The sequence below is a fragment of the Neltuma alba genome, unplaced genomic scaffold, assembly GCF_004799145.2.
Source record: "Neltuma alba isolate B1F8T4 unplaced genomic scaffold, ASM479914v2 tig00012527_pilon, whole genome shotgun sequence".
NCBI lineage: Eukaryota > Viridiplantae > Streptophyta > Magnoliopsida > Fabales > Fabaceae > Neltuma > Neltuma alba.
Window position 1 is genome coordinate 33,816 of NW_021636992.1, and position 14,905 is coordinate 48,720.

Genomic DNA, 14,905 nt, shown 5'->3' on the forward strand with positions numbered 1-14,905 from the left:
TAAATATCAAACTCGTTTTTATATCAATAACAGGAAGTAGTGCCTTCTTAGCACCATATTGGTATCATTTTATTCGTTTATGTTAATTGATTGATTCACGCCTCTGTTTAAATAAAATCATTGACCCAGACACGTCATCTAAGAAGGTGTTTGGGTAGAAACAAAATCATGACTTTAAAAATACTCTTAAGGTATACAAAATAAATATGTAAAAAAATTTGTTTCGATTTATAAAAAAATATTTTTCAAAAACACTTTCTGAGGTTACCAAATACCTCCTAATCAGGACACTGTCTTTCCGCGAGCTGAATGACCTGGGAATATGATTATTGGATTACAAAAATCAATTGGATCCACTTGTACAGGGCCCATTCAAAAAATGTAGAGCCCATTTAGTGATGGCCCATCTGGTCTCTCCGGTTGTCGAAAACGCGCGCATCCTTCACATTTAAATGATTTGTTATTGGCGTAAAAATCACACTCACCCGTTCGACTTCTCAGATTACAAACAGGCAAAGCAACTCTTCCAAGCGCGCCAAAAAGTTTATATCAGATCAATCGGAACAAGCGATTGGTATAACGTAAAACCTTTTTTATTCGTTTTTGTTCTTCGTGGATTTCAAAATTATAAAGCAAATCGATCAGCATTTCGTCTTCCATGATCTTTTTCTTTTCCGTGATATTTCTCTCTAATTATGTAAGGAATCATACAGCTTCCCTTCGCTTCTTTGATTTCATAACGATGCTATTTTAAGTTAGCGCTCTCATGGAAATCATGCCAGCTCTAATTAGTCTTCGCCAGGATACTTGGCGACTTTACGCGAATTCTGCCGGTTGCGAAGTTATGTTCAGAATTATTTTTCGTTGCCGCTCTGTTCCAAAATCTTATGGATTCTCAGTTTAGGCGATGCAAAATGCCATCTCCTGTCTCCTGTTACCACCAAACTGAAAATACACAAATAAAGGACGGATAGCTTGTCTTTGACTTCCTTTGATGAATTTATGGCAGTTATAATATATACACGCAGTAAAGATACTTTGCCTGCCATGAAAACCTGTTGATGATGTCATAGTTACGCAGCGATTAATTTCACTTCACTTTTATATATGAATATATGACAATTCTTTTATGTTTTAATTTCTATATTGAAAGAATTTTTTGAGTCGATTTCTGGTTAGTATATTTAAAAGGCAGTCCTCGTTATAGTTCCGATTTTAACATTTGCTAGTGCAACCTATCTGCAGCATTAGCCAACATCAATAGAAATGGAAAGCCCTGGGAGTGAAGCTGCAAGAAAACGCATGAGACCAGATGTATTTTACTCCGTCTTTCAGTCTTCCTTATCGTGCATTTTTGTTTTGTTTCTTTGAAGTCTTTTGTACTATATTTCGCCTTGTTGAATGTTTTACAATAATTAGATGGGAGAGGAGGAAGATGAAGCAGGAGCACAGATTGAAGGAAAGGAAGAATCTGAGATGAATATTGCTGGATCCGAAGAGATGGAGCTCAATATCTCCAATATTCTGGAGAAGATTGAAAACTTCACACAGAGGGTAGCTATAGTAGTTATACCCTGAGTATAGATTCAATTTCCTCTATATAATAATCATTAACGGAATTTACCTTTGGGACATTACCTATGTTACAGGACTTGATAAATCTGATGGGATTTAAGATGACCAAATAAATTGAAGTTGTGATTTGTGTGGCCATAATTTCTTGCTACGTGTGTTGTTTGACCGGCTGAATGATTCTAATGGTCCTTGCAGGTGTCAGAGCTACTGGAATCCGGGAAAACAATGTTTAAAGAACTCAGCAATGAATTTGAAGAGAGACTGATTATGTGAGCTCTAACGTTATAGTTGCTCTTCCTCGCCACCCCTTCCCACAAAAATAAAGCCTTAACTGCCTCATCTGCAGGATTCATAAGGAGCAAATTGAGAAATGGCAGGAAGAGATCAAATTATTACGGACACTTGATGCATCAAATGAGGAAGCCCATATTGTTCTGCATAATGCTCGATATTTGCTTCAGCACACTCATATTGATTAGTAAAGGTATTTTTCCTTGTTTAAATCTATGGACCTAAATCGCTCGGCCCTACTGCATACACACTCCGTCCAATGAAAAAGTTACGCTTGGTAAATTGCCTCGCATTTTATGCATTTCAGCCTTAAAATAGTGTTTGCTTGAATTCAGCGGGCCTTGACCAATTTACCGCTGATTATTTTAGCATTGCCAAAACCTGTCATTGTTGAAAGGGTTTTCATTGAGATGGTATACGTGGTTTTTCTAACTAATGAGTATGGATCTTTTTGCTCCGTTGTCTTGAAATATAAGGAATCAATCTCATCATTATCTGTGGTTTGATTGAACATGTACATGGGTGGCTCTCAAATTTTCAACGCTCAGGCCGGATAACCTAATCAGTTTGGTGTTGCTTTGATTGGGTGTAAGATAAGGGGTAAACATCTTATAATTACCACTGGAATAATCACATTGGATATATACATCAGGTAGCCACGTAGACGCTTCCCACTCTTATAATTCTTCATGGATTTCTCATAATATGTTGCTGGGAATGCCCATAATTTACCTTTCCGGCCTTAAAGATTCAAATGCCAAGAGCACATATTTTGTCTGTTCTGTTTTTCATATAGTCACGCCTAGACTTTCTAGTTGAAGTCCTAGAACATGACTAATTTTTTATTCGGTTGGTATTCTGCTCGTCTCTCCTACAGTTGCATATGGGGCACACTTCAAATCATTATCTCCGGCACGCAAGAACCACATCATGCTACTACAACGATGTTATGTTCTTAATTCGTTTATTACATATTTTGCCGAAACAACGCATTTCGAACTTGCAATCATCAGTGTGATAAGGATATTATATATCATGAAGTCCAAAAAAAAGGACATTATATCTGGTTGTTGCCACGGTTTTGATATTAGAGTTAAGCTTATCTTTTGCTAGCTATCCTCAGAAGTATGTTCAAGAGGCTAGTGAATTTAGTCATCCATGTTTAACTGTTCAAGTACCCATCTATGCCTTAACCATACGAGGCTGCATTATCATTAACCTCAGAGCGATCGCCAAAAGGTGGTCACACAAATTTTAAACTCTTTTTGAAATTTAATATATATATATATATATATGGCCAAATTAAACCTTTAGTCCTTTAAAATTGTACGAAATTTTATCTGGGTTCTTTAATTTTATGAAATGTCTAATTTTAATACTATTAGTTTTATTAACAAAAAATGTTGACATTAAAATTTTAGATATTAACAAAATATTCACAAATATTAATATATTACATTTTATTTTTTTAAAAATAGTAATAATTGGCATAAAAAAATCATTATTCGAAATTAAGATATCAAAGTTAGAGGATTAAAAAATTAGTACTGTCTGTAGATACTTTGATCAATATAATCTTTTTCCACTAAAAAAAATTAGTTATAAAGTTAAAAGAACAAAATGAAATCTTATATAAAATTAGAGAATCAGAATACATTTTTTCCTATGTATAGTTTTAAATTGGCGCCAAACTAGATTGTGCTATCATGACTGGGATGAGAAATCTACATGTGTGATCAACAAAAGAAAAGAGAACTGACCACACTGATTGATTTCCCCGTATGTGATGTGTTGGATTTGTTGCTGCTTTGATGCGAAAATTCTATTTCGCATTCAACCTTGCTGCTGGGTTAGGTTGAAATTGAACGAGCTCTAAAGTAGGCAAAAGCAAGTTTTACCACATTGTGGGTAGAACTAACGATAGTTTATGGTGATGAATTTAAATTGTGATGTTGCTAAAACATGTGACCATGGAATCGCATTGGTAGCGGATAACCTTGCAAGGCAGAAAACATATGGTATAATTATAATGGGAACAAGGTTACTCAAGAGCTAGCACAGGGGTGGTTGAGAGGCTTTGTACTGTAAGCATAATCAGATGATTTGTCAGCCCGAAGACTTTAGACCATGTAACTGCAATGAATATACAATAAGAGTGTAAGCACATGGAGGAAGACGGCAGAAAACTAGAGACGTTAGTTGAATAGTCTTATATTGTGACTTTTGGCCTTGGGTAGTGCAATCTATCACAAGGTGCTGCTGGAATTAGAGGTTTAGCTCAGTATTAAAACTTACATTACAAAAAAAAGGAAAAAGAAAAAGAGGAGCCTTGCTGCTGCTAAAACTGTAAAACCGACCTTCACTCTTAATAAAAAGGGTTGAGGGAGAGGGAAACTAAATCAATGCTCATTCATGTTGTGATTTTTACCGACACCACTTCCAGATTAAGTTGGATTTGAGATTATATGTTGGCATCACATATACACCACTTTTACTTGCGGATTTGGTTAATTACCAAGTTGAGGTCCACTTTGCGATTACTGACTAGGACATCTTGTATACATCAAATGCTATCCTGGGTGCTTTCATTAGTTCGATTTTTTAGTGAGCCTTTGTTTATGTCATTGGTTTTGTAGTTATATCTCGTATGTAGCACAAAGTTAAATCAATATAAAAAGGGAAATGACGGAGAACGGCATTCTGTTGAGATGAAAAAATCGGTTAATTTGAATGTCCACTAAGTAAACCAATACATCTTTCCTAATATACCAGGGGCGAAATTTCTGGAAGGAGATTCACAGACTGTTTAAGTGTTCTAGTGTGTGTGTGTGATTCTGAGCTTGTGCGGTTATCCCATTGATTATTTTTGAGAGGACTTGATTTGATCTCATTTTAAATTTCAGCTTGTTCTGATTGGATCCTAACTCAATATATATATGCAATCACTTACGCTTGATGAACTTCATAGTTTCGCTTCATTTATACATCCCATTCTAATCTAACTAACCTGTTCACCTCCTTCTACATTCTTAGAAACTTTAAATCATTCCTATGTATACCTGAACATAATTTTAAGAAATGTATAGAAAGAGGGCATGTGCAGCTGCCGCTCAACAATGTGGGTACGTGTATGAACGAGGACCTGGACAGAGGCGGCGTCCCGTCAGCCATGTGCCTTACGGATGGTAGTTCCACGAGACATGGCACAATATATGGCTTATCTACTCATAAGCCATCATTAATTTTCAGCTTCAGACATTTTTTAAGGCTGACTACTTCATCGTCTTCTCTCGTAGCTGCTCATATAAAATTGCCCTTTCTTGATAAACAAGCCGCGTCTTTTGCACATCCTAAGGTACTTGCATGTTACTTCTGACGCTCTAAGTCGCGTCCATCCATTACAAATATAACATGTGGTTTCTTGTTCTTTTCTATTGCGTGTACTAATTGGCCTTTCGTATGGACTACTATACAGCATATGATTAGACTATCTCTCTCACAACCAACATGTATTTTTAATCATTATTTAGTAGTTTGCTGCGTGTTGCTATATATGCTCCGTGAATTGTTTTATAATTGTACCCGTTACGTACTACGGAATCGTGGATTCTATTACAGACAAAGCGCATAACTAGATCTTTAGAAGTGAATGGTTTACTATATGAAACCTTTGACTTTTTCGACATGATAGCCACTTGATAGTCGATAGCAATGGCCCGTCATGTGCATCTAAAAACCGGCTTTATGGTGTATCGTGTATCATTTGGTTAATGTTTTGTGATTTAGTTTTTGCTGATTATTAATCTTACTGGGTGATATTAAAATTATAATTATTAAAGGCGGGATGAACATCTTTTTTGCAATGGATTTGTAGAATAGCAAGGGAAAGCATCCTTGACCTTGCACAAACCAGGCGAGTAGTTATATCCATTGAACCATTCAAACTTGGAAGTAGCATCTACGTGATTAGTTAGTTTCCAGATGCCTTAAATTGATATCAACCATTATGTCAAGAAAGCCAAAAAAAAAAATCGATACCAATCATTCAATCAAGCGTCGCTGTGTAATTTGAATGGGGTGAGGGTCATTGACAATTTGTTATTTCTTTAATGCATAACTCTCCCATTTCTTTTTATATTGGAGAGGAACTTCTCGGTCAACGCATATGCTTTTAATTACCTCTATTTTTCTTTTCTTTTTTTTTTTCCCCCTTCCCCTGCATAATTTCCCTAACTGTAGTTATAAATAGCCCTTAGGACTCTGCTACAACTCAATAAGCTTCTTGTTGGTCAAACTGAGATATTGAGAGAGAAAGAGAGGATGGAAAAGCTAGTATTGAGTGTTGTGCTATTGTTGGTTGGGTTATCCACCTCTCAGCTAAGAACAGCAGCCGGTGCCGGCTGGCTGCAAGCACATGCAACTTTCTATGGAGGAAGCGACGCCTCTGGCACAATGGGTAAGTTCACGTCCAGTCTCTCTTCATGACTAGTTTCCGTTTCAGTTATACTATAAATGATGAAGAGCGATTAGTAAGACTCGTAAACATGAATATTGCAGGAGGTGCATGTGGTTATGGGAATCTATACACGGATGGCTACGGGACAAAAACGGCAGCGTTAAGCACAGCTCTGTTCAACGACGGGAAGGCGTGCGGTGGGTGCTATCAGATAGTGTGTGACGCAACGCAAGCGCCACAGTGGTGCCTGAGAGGGACTCACATCACAATCACTGCCACAAATTTCTGTCCTCCAAACTTCGCTCTCCCCAACGACAATGGAGGTTGGTGCAATCCTCCCAGACCTCATTTTGATATGTCTCAGCCTGCTTTCGAGACCATCGCCAAGTACAGGGCCGGAATCGTTCCCGTTTTCTTCAGACGGTACGTTTCCTTTCTTTGTTTCTCGTTCTTTTTTTTTTTTTTTTCCCAGCAAATGTTACTTTCACTTCTCTGCCTACTCCTTCAATCTATTCTTTGCATTTATTTAGCCCTTGCTTTTATATTTGCTAGTTATTAAAACAACTGAATTATCATTAACAAGCCAACAACTTTTTAAGTGGTATCTAATTAATATTCAATTATTTTGAAGGCGACAATAAGAACATTATTTTATTTGTAGACTTGCTCAGATGAAAAATATTGTTGAAATAAATAAAAACGAGGAAGAATTGATTAAAATATCCTTATAAATAATAACAACAAAAAGTCAAAGCACATGGGACTCATACAAATGATTGAAGTGTGCATGACTATCAAGGGTTCAAAGTCTTCTATAAAATCAATTCATAAATATCTTTGTTTTTTGATCAATCCACAAATTTAAGAAAATGAATTTAATGTTGAATCAGCAAACGAGGTGTAAATATGCACTTCATTTCCCTTTCTGTTTACCCAGGAGTGTTAGACGAAACAGAAATTGAAAAAAGGGTAAATTCAATAAATGATTGAAATGTGTGTTAAGGAAGGTTGATAATTTATAGAAGATAAATGATTGAAATGTGTGTTTACGTAGGAAGGTTGATGTGGTATTTATAGAAGATACTCCAGGAGGAAGAAAGAAAGGAAGAGAAAAAAGAAGCAGTTCAACTACAAATGATGGAGGCCTGGAATATGCTCCTTTCATGTTGCAAATTCAACCATCTCAAACTCAAGTGCAATTCGCTGATATTGCCTAATACTTGCCAAAATAAAAGAAAAGGATAACCTAACAAAGTGACCAACTTCTTTTTGGGACCAAAACAAAGTGACCATTTAACACCGTCACTAACCTGCCATTTTGTTGTCAAAATCTTACATAGTACATATCTTACAGTATGTTATCAACGATCAACTGGCGGGACATATTATAGCCTCTCAGCATATGCCAGTTAGAAATCAGCTGCATTATGCAGTCCGTGGATAAAAAACCAAATGGAGAGCTTCAGAGTTTATATCATTGGCAGCAATACAATCTTAAATAGTGTTGAATAACCAAAAAGCCAGGAAGTGATGCATAGTATGGAAGTCATGTTATTCAACGCTGGTTGGAGTGGACTGCTAAATTTATTGGGATTATGCTCCGTCCAACATGCCACACTTTACAACAGGCATGTTATCTCCGCATTACCCGGTGGCGTTCCCGCTTCCGGAATCGCTCTAGCATGAATTCATCAGTTGCAGCTTGCCTCTGCCCTGCTGCATCAGTGCTTGCATTGTTTTGCTTGGATCCAGCACCATCATCCTGTGAACTTCTATCTTTGTAAAGCTCCGGATGTTCTGCAAGATAATCATTTGTTGTCAGCAACTAGAATGATTTAAAGTGAGTGAGCTAATAAAAGCAAAACAAATATATTTGCAGTTAAATCAAGGTTCACAATGCAACCTAACAAAACAAGTAAACACATTTCATACAAAATCGCTTAATCAAAAAGTGTAACCTCTTCTAAGTTTTTCAGCATAATCCCTGCCCCGCTGGAAATAATCAGCACTATAACTTGAAGGAATGCTGAACTCTGACTTTGTCCGACCCATAAGTCTCTTTTCCTGTATAAGCTTTTTGGCAGCCTCTGTTTCTTCAATGTTTTTTAACTTGTATCTGCAAAACATAAAAATCAAACAATGAGACATGCCGCTGGCAGCACGTAAACACCCCCCCCTCCCAAAAAAAAAAAAAAAAACCAAAAAACCAACAAGAAGAAGGCGAATCTTCAAAATCATCAAGTCAATGGAAACCCAATTTTCGGATAAAAGCCTACGTCCTTAATATCTGAATGTTACTCACAAACAACAATGTTATACTAAACTTACATATACAATTATCCCCACATGGATCACTCTTCAAGCAAATGTTTGAATTGAAAGAAAATTGTCCAACCATTGCCACATTATTACACTTCCTTAACAGATAATCCAAATCACACTACATTCCGTTAGGTCTGAAGAAATCATACTCAATTGGAAGCTGAACCTCAGCAATACCAGTAGTCCACTGAGTAGAGCTTTCTTCTGAGTTTCTTCTTTTCACCTGACAGAACATGCCATCATAAAAGAAAATTAATAAACATCCCGAAATGCAATGCATATCAAAAGTATAAGCTGGAGGCCTGGAGCCGAAGTATCAGACACTGGGTACGAGACAATTCATTCATGCAAAGTTTATTTTAGAGCAGCCGGCATCAAGTAAACAGAATGAAAATGGGATGATGGCGACATGCTAGTAGGAAAGTGAACCACTCACTTTTAGATGCTCAGGAATTTTATATAGTTCGTCTTCAGCACGTTTCAATTCGCTCTCAACTTGATCTGTTTTGTCAATCTTCCTGCCCCTCTTCTTTGCCAATTCTTGTTCGATATAATTGACCCTATTAAGGGAAAAAAAGTACAATTATCAATACTAACTAACAAGTTCGGGACCTGCAGCGTAATATTTATAACTACAAACAGAGTAAGGCAAAAAAACAAAAAAAGTACTTATTTGCTAACCAAAGAAAGAAAGAAAGAAAGAAACTCATGCGATAATATACTGAACAAAACAAGTAATAGACTGGAACATGACGCTAGACTGTTCCATAATAAGACGATGATGAAGAAAACACATTGGGGTGCCTCTGACATAATGACCTATACAATAATGCAAAAGCAGAAAATATCTGGTAGATTTCTAGGCAGAACTTGGCCATGAAGGAAACACGAAGATCGTCAAGCATTTAAACTGATGTAGTGTTTATTCTCTGTAAGGATGGACAGCATATGAATGAGATGAGAAAAAAGTATATATGTTCATACATATTGGGGTCTTCGACCATGACAGCCGTCTCTTGAGCAAAGGTATCCTGAAGAACAAGCTCGTCCTTATCGCCACCGTCTCCGTCGTTCTTTTCAGCGGCTTTCGCAGCTAAACCGGAGCCAGTTCCACTCTGCGTTGGCAAAGTAGGGTTCGCAGCAATCCCAGATTTCCTTTCCCTCTGCTTCTGGAGCAGTTTGATCTCTTCCAATGCCATTCTATATAGTCATTGTCATATTTCTTTTCAGACTAACTGAATCAAAATAAATATTAATAGGAATTTGATTTGAAATTAAAAATCCAGATGCTAAATTTATATTTCTTCATAACTTATGGAATGAAAACTCAAAAAGAACAAACTGCAGAACCTTCTATCTCGTTCATCATCGGATTCTTCTCTTTTAGACTGTTCTCCTTCTTTATTCTCTGTCTCTTCGATTGAAGCACTTCTCTTTCTATAGTTCTTCTTTCGCTGTGGCTTGTCTTTCGCATCTTCCATCCTCGGGGGTCCGAACAGCAAACTCCAGGCGTCGTGTGTGCCAGAGTGAAACGCCCCGTTTCAACGTCGGGGTCTCACATAAAGCACCGCCATGACAGCCGTCTCTTGAGCAAAGGTATCCTGAAGAAAAAGCTCGTCCTTATCGCCACCGTCTCCGTCGTTCTTTTCAGCGGCTTTCGCAGCTAAACCGGAGCCAGTTCCACTCTGCGTTGGCAAAGTAGGGTTCGCAGCAATCCCAGATTTCCTTTCCTCTGCTTCTGGAGCAGTTTGATCTCTTCCAATGCCATTCTATATAGTCATTGTCATATTTCTTTTCAGACTAACTGAATCAAAATAAATATTAATAGGAATTTGATTTGAAATTAAAATCCAGATGCTAAATTTATATTCTTCATAATTATGGAATGAAAACTCAAAAAGAACAAACTGCAGAACCTTCTATCTCGTTCATCATCGATTCTTCTCTTTTAGACTGTTCTCCTTCTTTATTCTCTGTCTCTTCGATTGAAGCACTTCTCTTTCTATAGTTCTTCTTTCGCTGTGGCTTGTCTTTCGCATCTTCCATCCTCGGGGGTCCGAACAGCAAACTCCAGGCGTCGTGTGTGCCAGAGTGAAACGCCCCGTTTCAACGTCGGGGTCTCACATAAAAGCACCGCTTTGTCATGAAATTCACCGTCACACAACACGAGTCATATCTGAAAATTTTCAAAAATATTAAATTATTCCTAACTAAATCTCCCATATTCTCCCTCACAGTCTCATCACATCCTATAATTTTCTCGTTATTTAATGAAACGATCTAAGATTTATTTTAATTGATGTAAACTAATTTGAATTGTAGAGTTAGAATCTCATTCTAACTAATTAAATTAATAAATAAAACTAATTAATTTATTTTCTCAGAAAAATATTTTTATTTTAGAATTTTTTAATAATAAGCCTATCAAAACTATAAAGTTAAATCATTTTTTTTAATTTCGCATTTTTAAATTTTTATTTTAGTATTTTTTCCCTAAATAATCACAACTTTTAAGATTCTCTCCAATATTAAATTTGAGACTCTATTCAAACAGGACAAATGACGTTATTATTAGACTAGTTGGCTGTTAACAGCTTATAATCAAAGCGACAAGGGTAATTATTTCTAGATTTAGTATTGCTAGGATGTCTCCATCCGGTCACATGGATTGATTGATTATAATTACCGACCTGATCGAATGAGACAGGAAAGGATTTTGATCTCGTGGGAACTTTGGTTACTTTTAGTTGCCTAGCTATACAATTCCAGAGTTCACCTTAAGAAATCCAAAAGCTGAAGGACTAGATCAGATATAGAGTACTGGGCAAGTATGTAAGTGTAAAAGGGGAAAGATTTGGACTTTGTAAAATATATGTCGATTATTATAAGGCACGTACACTGCACATGGTGCGTGTGCGAGTGTCCTTGCAAATTACAATTATTTCATGCTAAACAAATATCACGTCGTTTGGCAAGACGAAACACCCCAACCAAAACCCTTTAAAAGTGACCATCTAACAAAGAAAAGGGAAAACTTTCAGAAGACGACCCCACGCATGCTCTCGTGTGTACAACTAATTAATCAAGTCTTCTTAGGAGCGAGCTTGGATTTGATTGTGTCCACTTCTTTAGTACCAATCTGGAAGGTTTGAGCGAGCACATCGTCGGGCACACCCGGCTTGGCGTTGAAGAGAGCCTCGGCGACTGACAAGGTACCAGGTAGCTGGCTATTGAAGGCAGAGATTACAGAAGCAGGCTTATCTGCCTTGTTCTTCTGGAAGTGAAGCGAGCCCTTGGGGAAGACGAAGACCTCACCTTGCTTGATTTTCTTGGAGATGAACTTGTTAGATGTTATCACAAAGCCCACATCCAATTCTCCTTCCAACACGAAGATCATCTCTGTGGCACGAGGGTGTGTGTGTGGCGGGTTTAGGCCACCAGGTTTGTAGTCTATTCTGGACAATGACACACCCAGAGTGTTAAGCCCTGCGATTTTCTCCACGTTCGCCGCCGTCACCAATGAACCCACCGTGCTGTTTATCACACCGGGCTTTGCTATCCCAGCGAAGAAGAAATCATCCGCCGTCACGTTTGCCTCGTTTTTGCACGGAAAACCGTTCACCTTCACTCCTGATCATCATGCACAAATTATCCGTTTATACACACACGGTCAAAAGGAGCAGTGAACTTAAATTAAAATATCAGTCAATACCTGAAGAGGGAAGAGCGACGCAAAGGTCTTGAAGCAAATCGGGATCAGAAGCCAAGGTAAAGGAGACGGAACTGAAGAAGATGAAGAAAATAGCAAAAATATTTGCCGGCGACATGGTTGAGTTGAGACGATGAAGAGAGGGGAAAAAATGTTGGAATGATGAATGGCGGGGGAAAGCTGGGGATTTGTTCGTATAATATATAGCCAGAGATGTGGGATTGTTTGTTCGGTAAGAGTGAATGGGGGTATGGGGCAGATTATAAGCAAAGTCCTTGAGACTTTAATTTAAAGCAAGGAAGGAATGGAAAGGGATTATTGGCATCCTTTTTAAGCGATTTAATTTGCTATTTAAGATTAATACTGTTCACGGGGACTCCTAGGTTTTGCTTTGTTAGTTGCGGGAACATGCGATTGTTCATTTGAGGTTCCAGTAAGGGTGTGAGAGGTTGGCGGCCGATGTAAGCTGAATAGCAGACAAGTTTTATCCAATCATAGGCTGTTACGTGTTAACACATTTTCTTTGTACTAAATCATAAGATGAAAAGGCCACATAGAAAGATCCCTGCGTCTTATCCTTTTATTTTCTACAAACAAATAATGTATAAGTTTAAAATCACATTCTTTTCGGTTGTAATGGCATGTGGCGCTAGCGAAGAAAAAAACAAAAAGAGGAATTTTTCTTTTTTATTATTATTTTTTTAAAAAAGAGACAAGCGAAATGAATTATGAAAAAAGGCATCAAACACCAAATCCGAACGGTAGGCTTGGAGAAGGGGTTGGAACTTTGGAGCGCGATGCGACGCCTCTACTACCGCTTTAGTTTCACCGTGGCTTTCAATCTTTACTTCTCTCAATTTTCCACGCGACGGCCGGAACGAGGCTCCTCTCAAGTGACAGTGGCGTTAAGCTTGGCATATTTTAATTGTTTTTAATTACTTCTATTTTTCTTTGAAGAAATCACAAATAAAGACCCTCGAATTAGCAAAATCACTCTATAGTCACCTGAATATGCCAAATTACCATGAGGGACCTGGTCTCAAATTGTAATTATGAAATCAGGCTAAAAAGACAAAAGTGCCCTTATTCTCTTTCTCCCATCACCCCATCTCTTTCTCTTTCCTTCTTTTCTTTCCCTCTGTCTTTGTCATTCTCTCCCTCTTCATCTCCCTCCCTCTCTTCTTCCTTCTATTCCTCTCCCTCTCAAAAACATTCATCTCCTACCTATGCATTCATCAATATGATTAAGGTTGTAGCCATTCCCACCAATCTTTATTACAAAAAAAATGGTGACCCATCATTAATGCTAGTTGATGACTTTCGACTTTCATTTCCAGAGATGTTTTTGATATAGTGTTGTTCGATTGTCAAGAATACTGTCTTCTTTTTGTTTACTTGTACGTGGGAATCGATAATTTCCTCATTTGATTAGAGTTTTTGGTTGCTGTCAAAACACCTATGGTTTTTTGTCATTTGACTTACTATTGTTATAATTTTACTTAATAGTGTTGTAACCACAGATTGGTTAGTTTGATCACAATAACATGGCATGACAATCTAAAAATGTTGGTATTTTGTTTATGGGTAGAGCAATATTAACATTTAGTATTTATAGTTGTAAATGGTATTAATATAGATCCATTTAATGTTCTGAAATTCATGACAAACCTCCTCACTAACTTATAATTTCACTTACCACAGTTGTTATTTGGCTTTCCACTCTTGTCAATTGATTTTCACAACTTGTCATCCGCCTTACTTAACTTGTCATAAATTACATATCAGAACTTGTTATCTGCTAAAGAAATATGAAAATTCTGTCATTTGAAAAGAGAAAATTAAATTTTTATGAATTGCTTATCATAAGTTGTCATTTTTCTTACTAAATTTGTCATTCGTCTTACTGAACTTGTCATTTGCCAAGGATGTTTAGTAAGGTATATGACAACTTCTGATAAGCAACTCATAGGAATTTAAGATTCTACGTTAAAATGACAATTTGTACAATTCCTTTGCAAATGACAAGTTTAGTAAGACGAATGACAACTTCTGATAAGCATTTCATATGAATTTAATTTTCTCTTTTCAAGTGACAATTTCTAGATTTATTTAGCAGATGACAAATTCTGATAAGCAATTTATGACAAGTTTAGTTAGGCAAATAACAATTTTAGTAAGGTAAATGACAACTTCTAATAAGCATTTTATACAAATTTAATTTTTTTGTTCAAATGATAGAATTTTTAGATTTCTTTAGTAGATGACAAGTTCAATAAGGCAAATTATAGAATTTTTGTGTTTCTGTCGTTGTATTTCTGTCACCACGTTTCTAATTAAGTGGACAACATTAAATAGCTCTATATTGTTACAATATAGAAATGATTAACAAAAAATGTTAACATTCCTCTGTACAATATAAAAAGACTCTAATTATCAGATTGTCATATGTTTCTATCATTGCATTGTTGTCATAATAGTTAAAAGTCTGCATTAACAACACTAGCATGCAAAATTACAACAATAGTGATTATTACATTCCCTCCAATATATTT

The 14,905-nt window shown here is 36.8% G+C and overlaps 4 protein-coding genes across 4 annotated transcripts; 2 read left to right on the forward strand and 2 right to left on the reverse strand.

Annotated features, from left to right (window-relative positions):
• Nucleotides 1-1,261: 1,261 nt before the first annotated feature.
• LOC114728241 (uncharacterized) lies at nt 1,262-2,865 on the forward strand. Its single transcript, XM_028915111.1, has 5 exons — nt 1,262-1,314; nt 1,420-1,554; nt 1,771-1,844; nt 1,922-2,059; nt 2,744-2,865. The coding sequence occupies exons 1-4, from the start codon at nt 1,267-1,269 to the stop codon at nt 2,052-2,054; spliced, it is 390 nt and encodes a 129-aa protein (XP_028770944.1). The 5' UTR covers nt 1,262-1,266; the 3' UTR covers nt 2,055-2,059; nt 2,744-2,865.
• A 3,321-nt stretch (nt 2,866-6,186) lies between these two features.
• On the forward strand, nt 6,187-7,539 carry LOC114728253 (putative expansin-A17). Its single transcript, XM_028915130.1, has 3 exons — nt 6,187-6,322; nt 6,424-6,745; nt 7,377-7,539. Exons 1-3 carry the CDS (start codon nt 6,187-6,189, stop codon nt 7,537-7,539), a joined length of 621 nt encoding a protein of 206 aa, XP_028770963.1.
• On the reverse strand, nt 7,446-10,166 carry LOC114728240 (protein COP1 SUPPRESSOR 2). The gene is made up of 6 exons (XM_028915110.1): nt 9,995-10,166; nt 9,629-9,844; nt 9,081-9,204; nt 8,794-8,867; nt 8,281-8,438; nt 7,446-8,119 (listed from the first exon to the last, which is right to left on the reverse strand). Exons 1-6 carry the CDS (start codon nt 10,123-10,125, stop codon nt 7,956-7,958), a joined length of 867 nt encoding a protein of 288 aa, XP_028770943.1. The 5' UTR covers nt 10,126-10,166; the 3' UTR covers nt 7,446-7,955.
• A 1,331-nt stretch (nt 10,167-11,497) lies between these two features.
• On the reverse strand, nt 11,498-12,581 carry LOC114728243 (germin-like protein subfamily 2 member 4). Its single transcript, XM_028915114.1, has 2 exons — nt 12,357-12,581; nt 11,498-12,274 (listed from the first exon to the last, which is right to left on the reverse strand). The coding sequence occupies exons 1-2, from the start codon at nt 12,469-12,471 to the stop codon at nt 11,727-11,729; spliced, it is 663 nt and encodes a 220-aa protein (XP_028770947.1). The 5' UTR covers nt 12,472-12,581; the 3' UTR covers nt 11,498-11,726.
• Between the last annotated feature and the right edge of the window lie 2,324 nt (nt 12,582-14,905).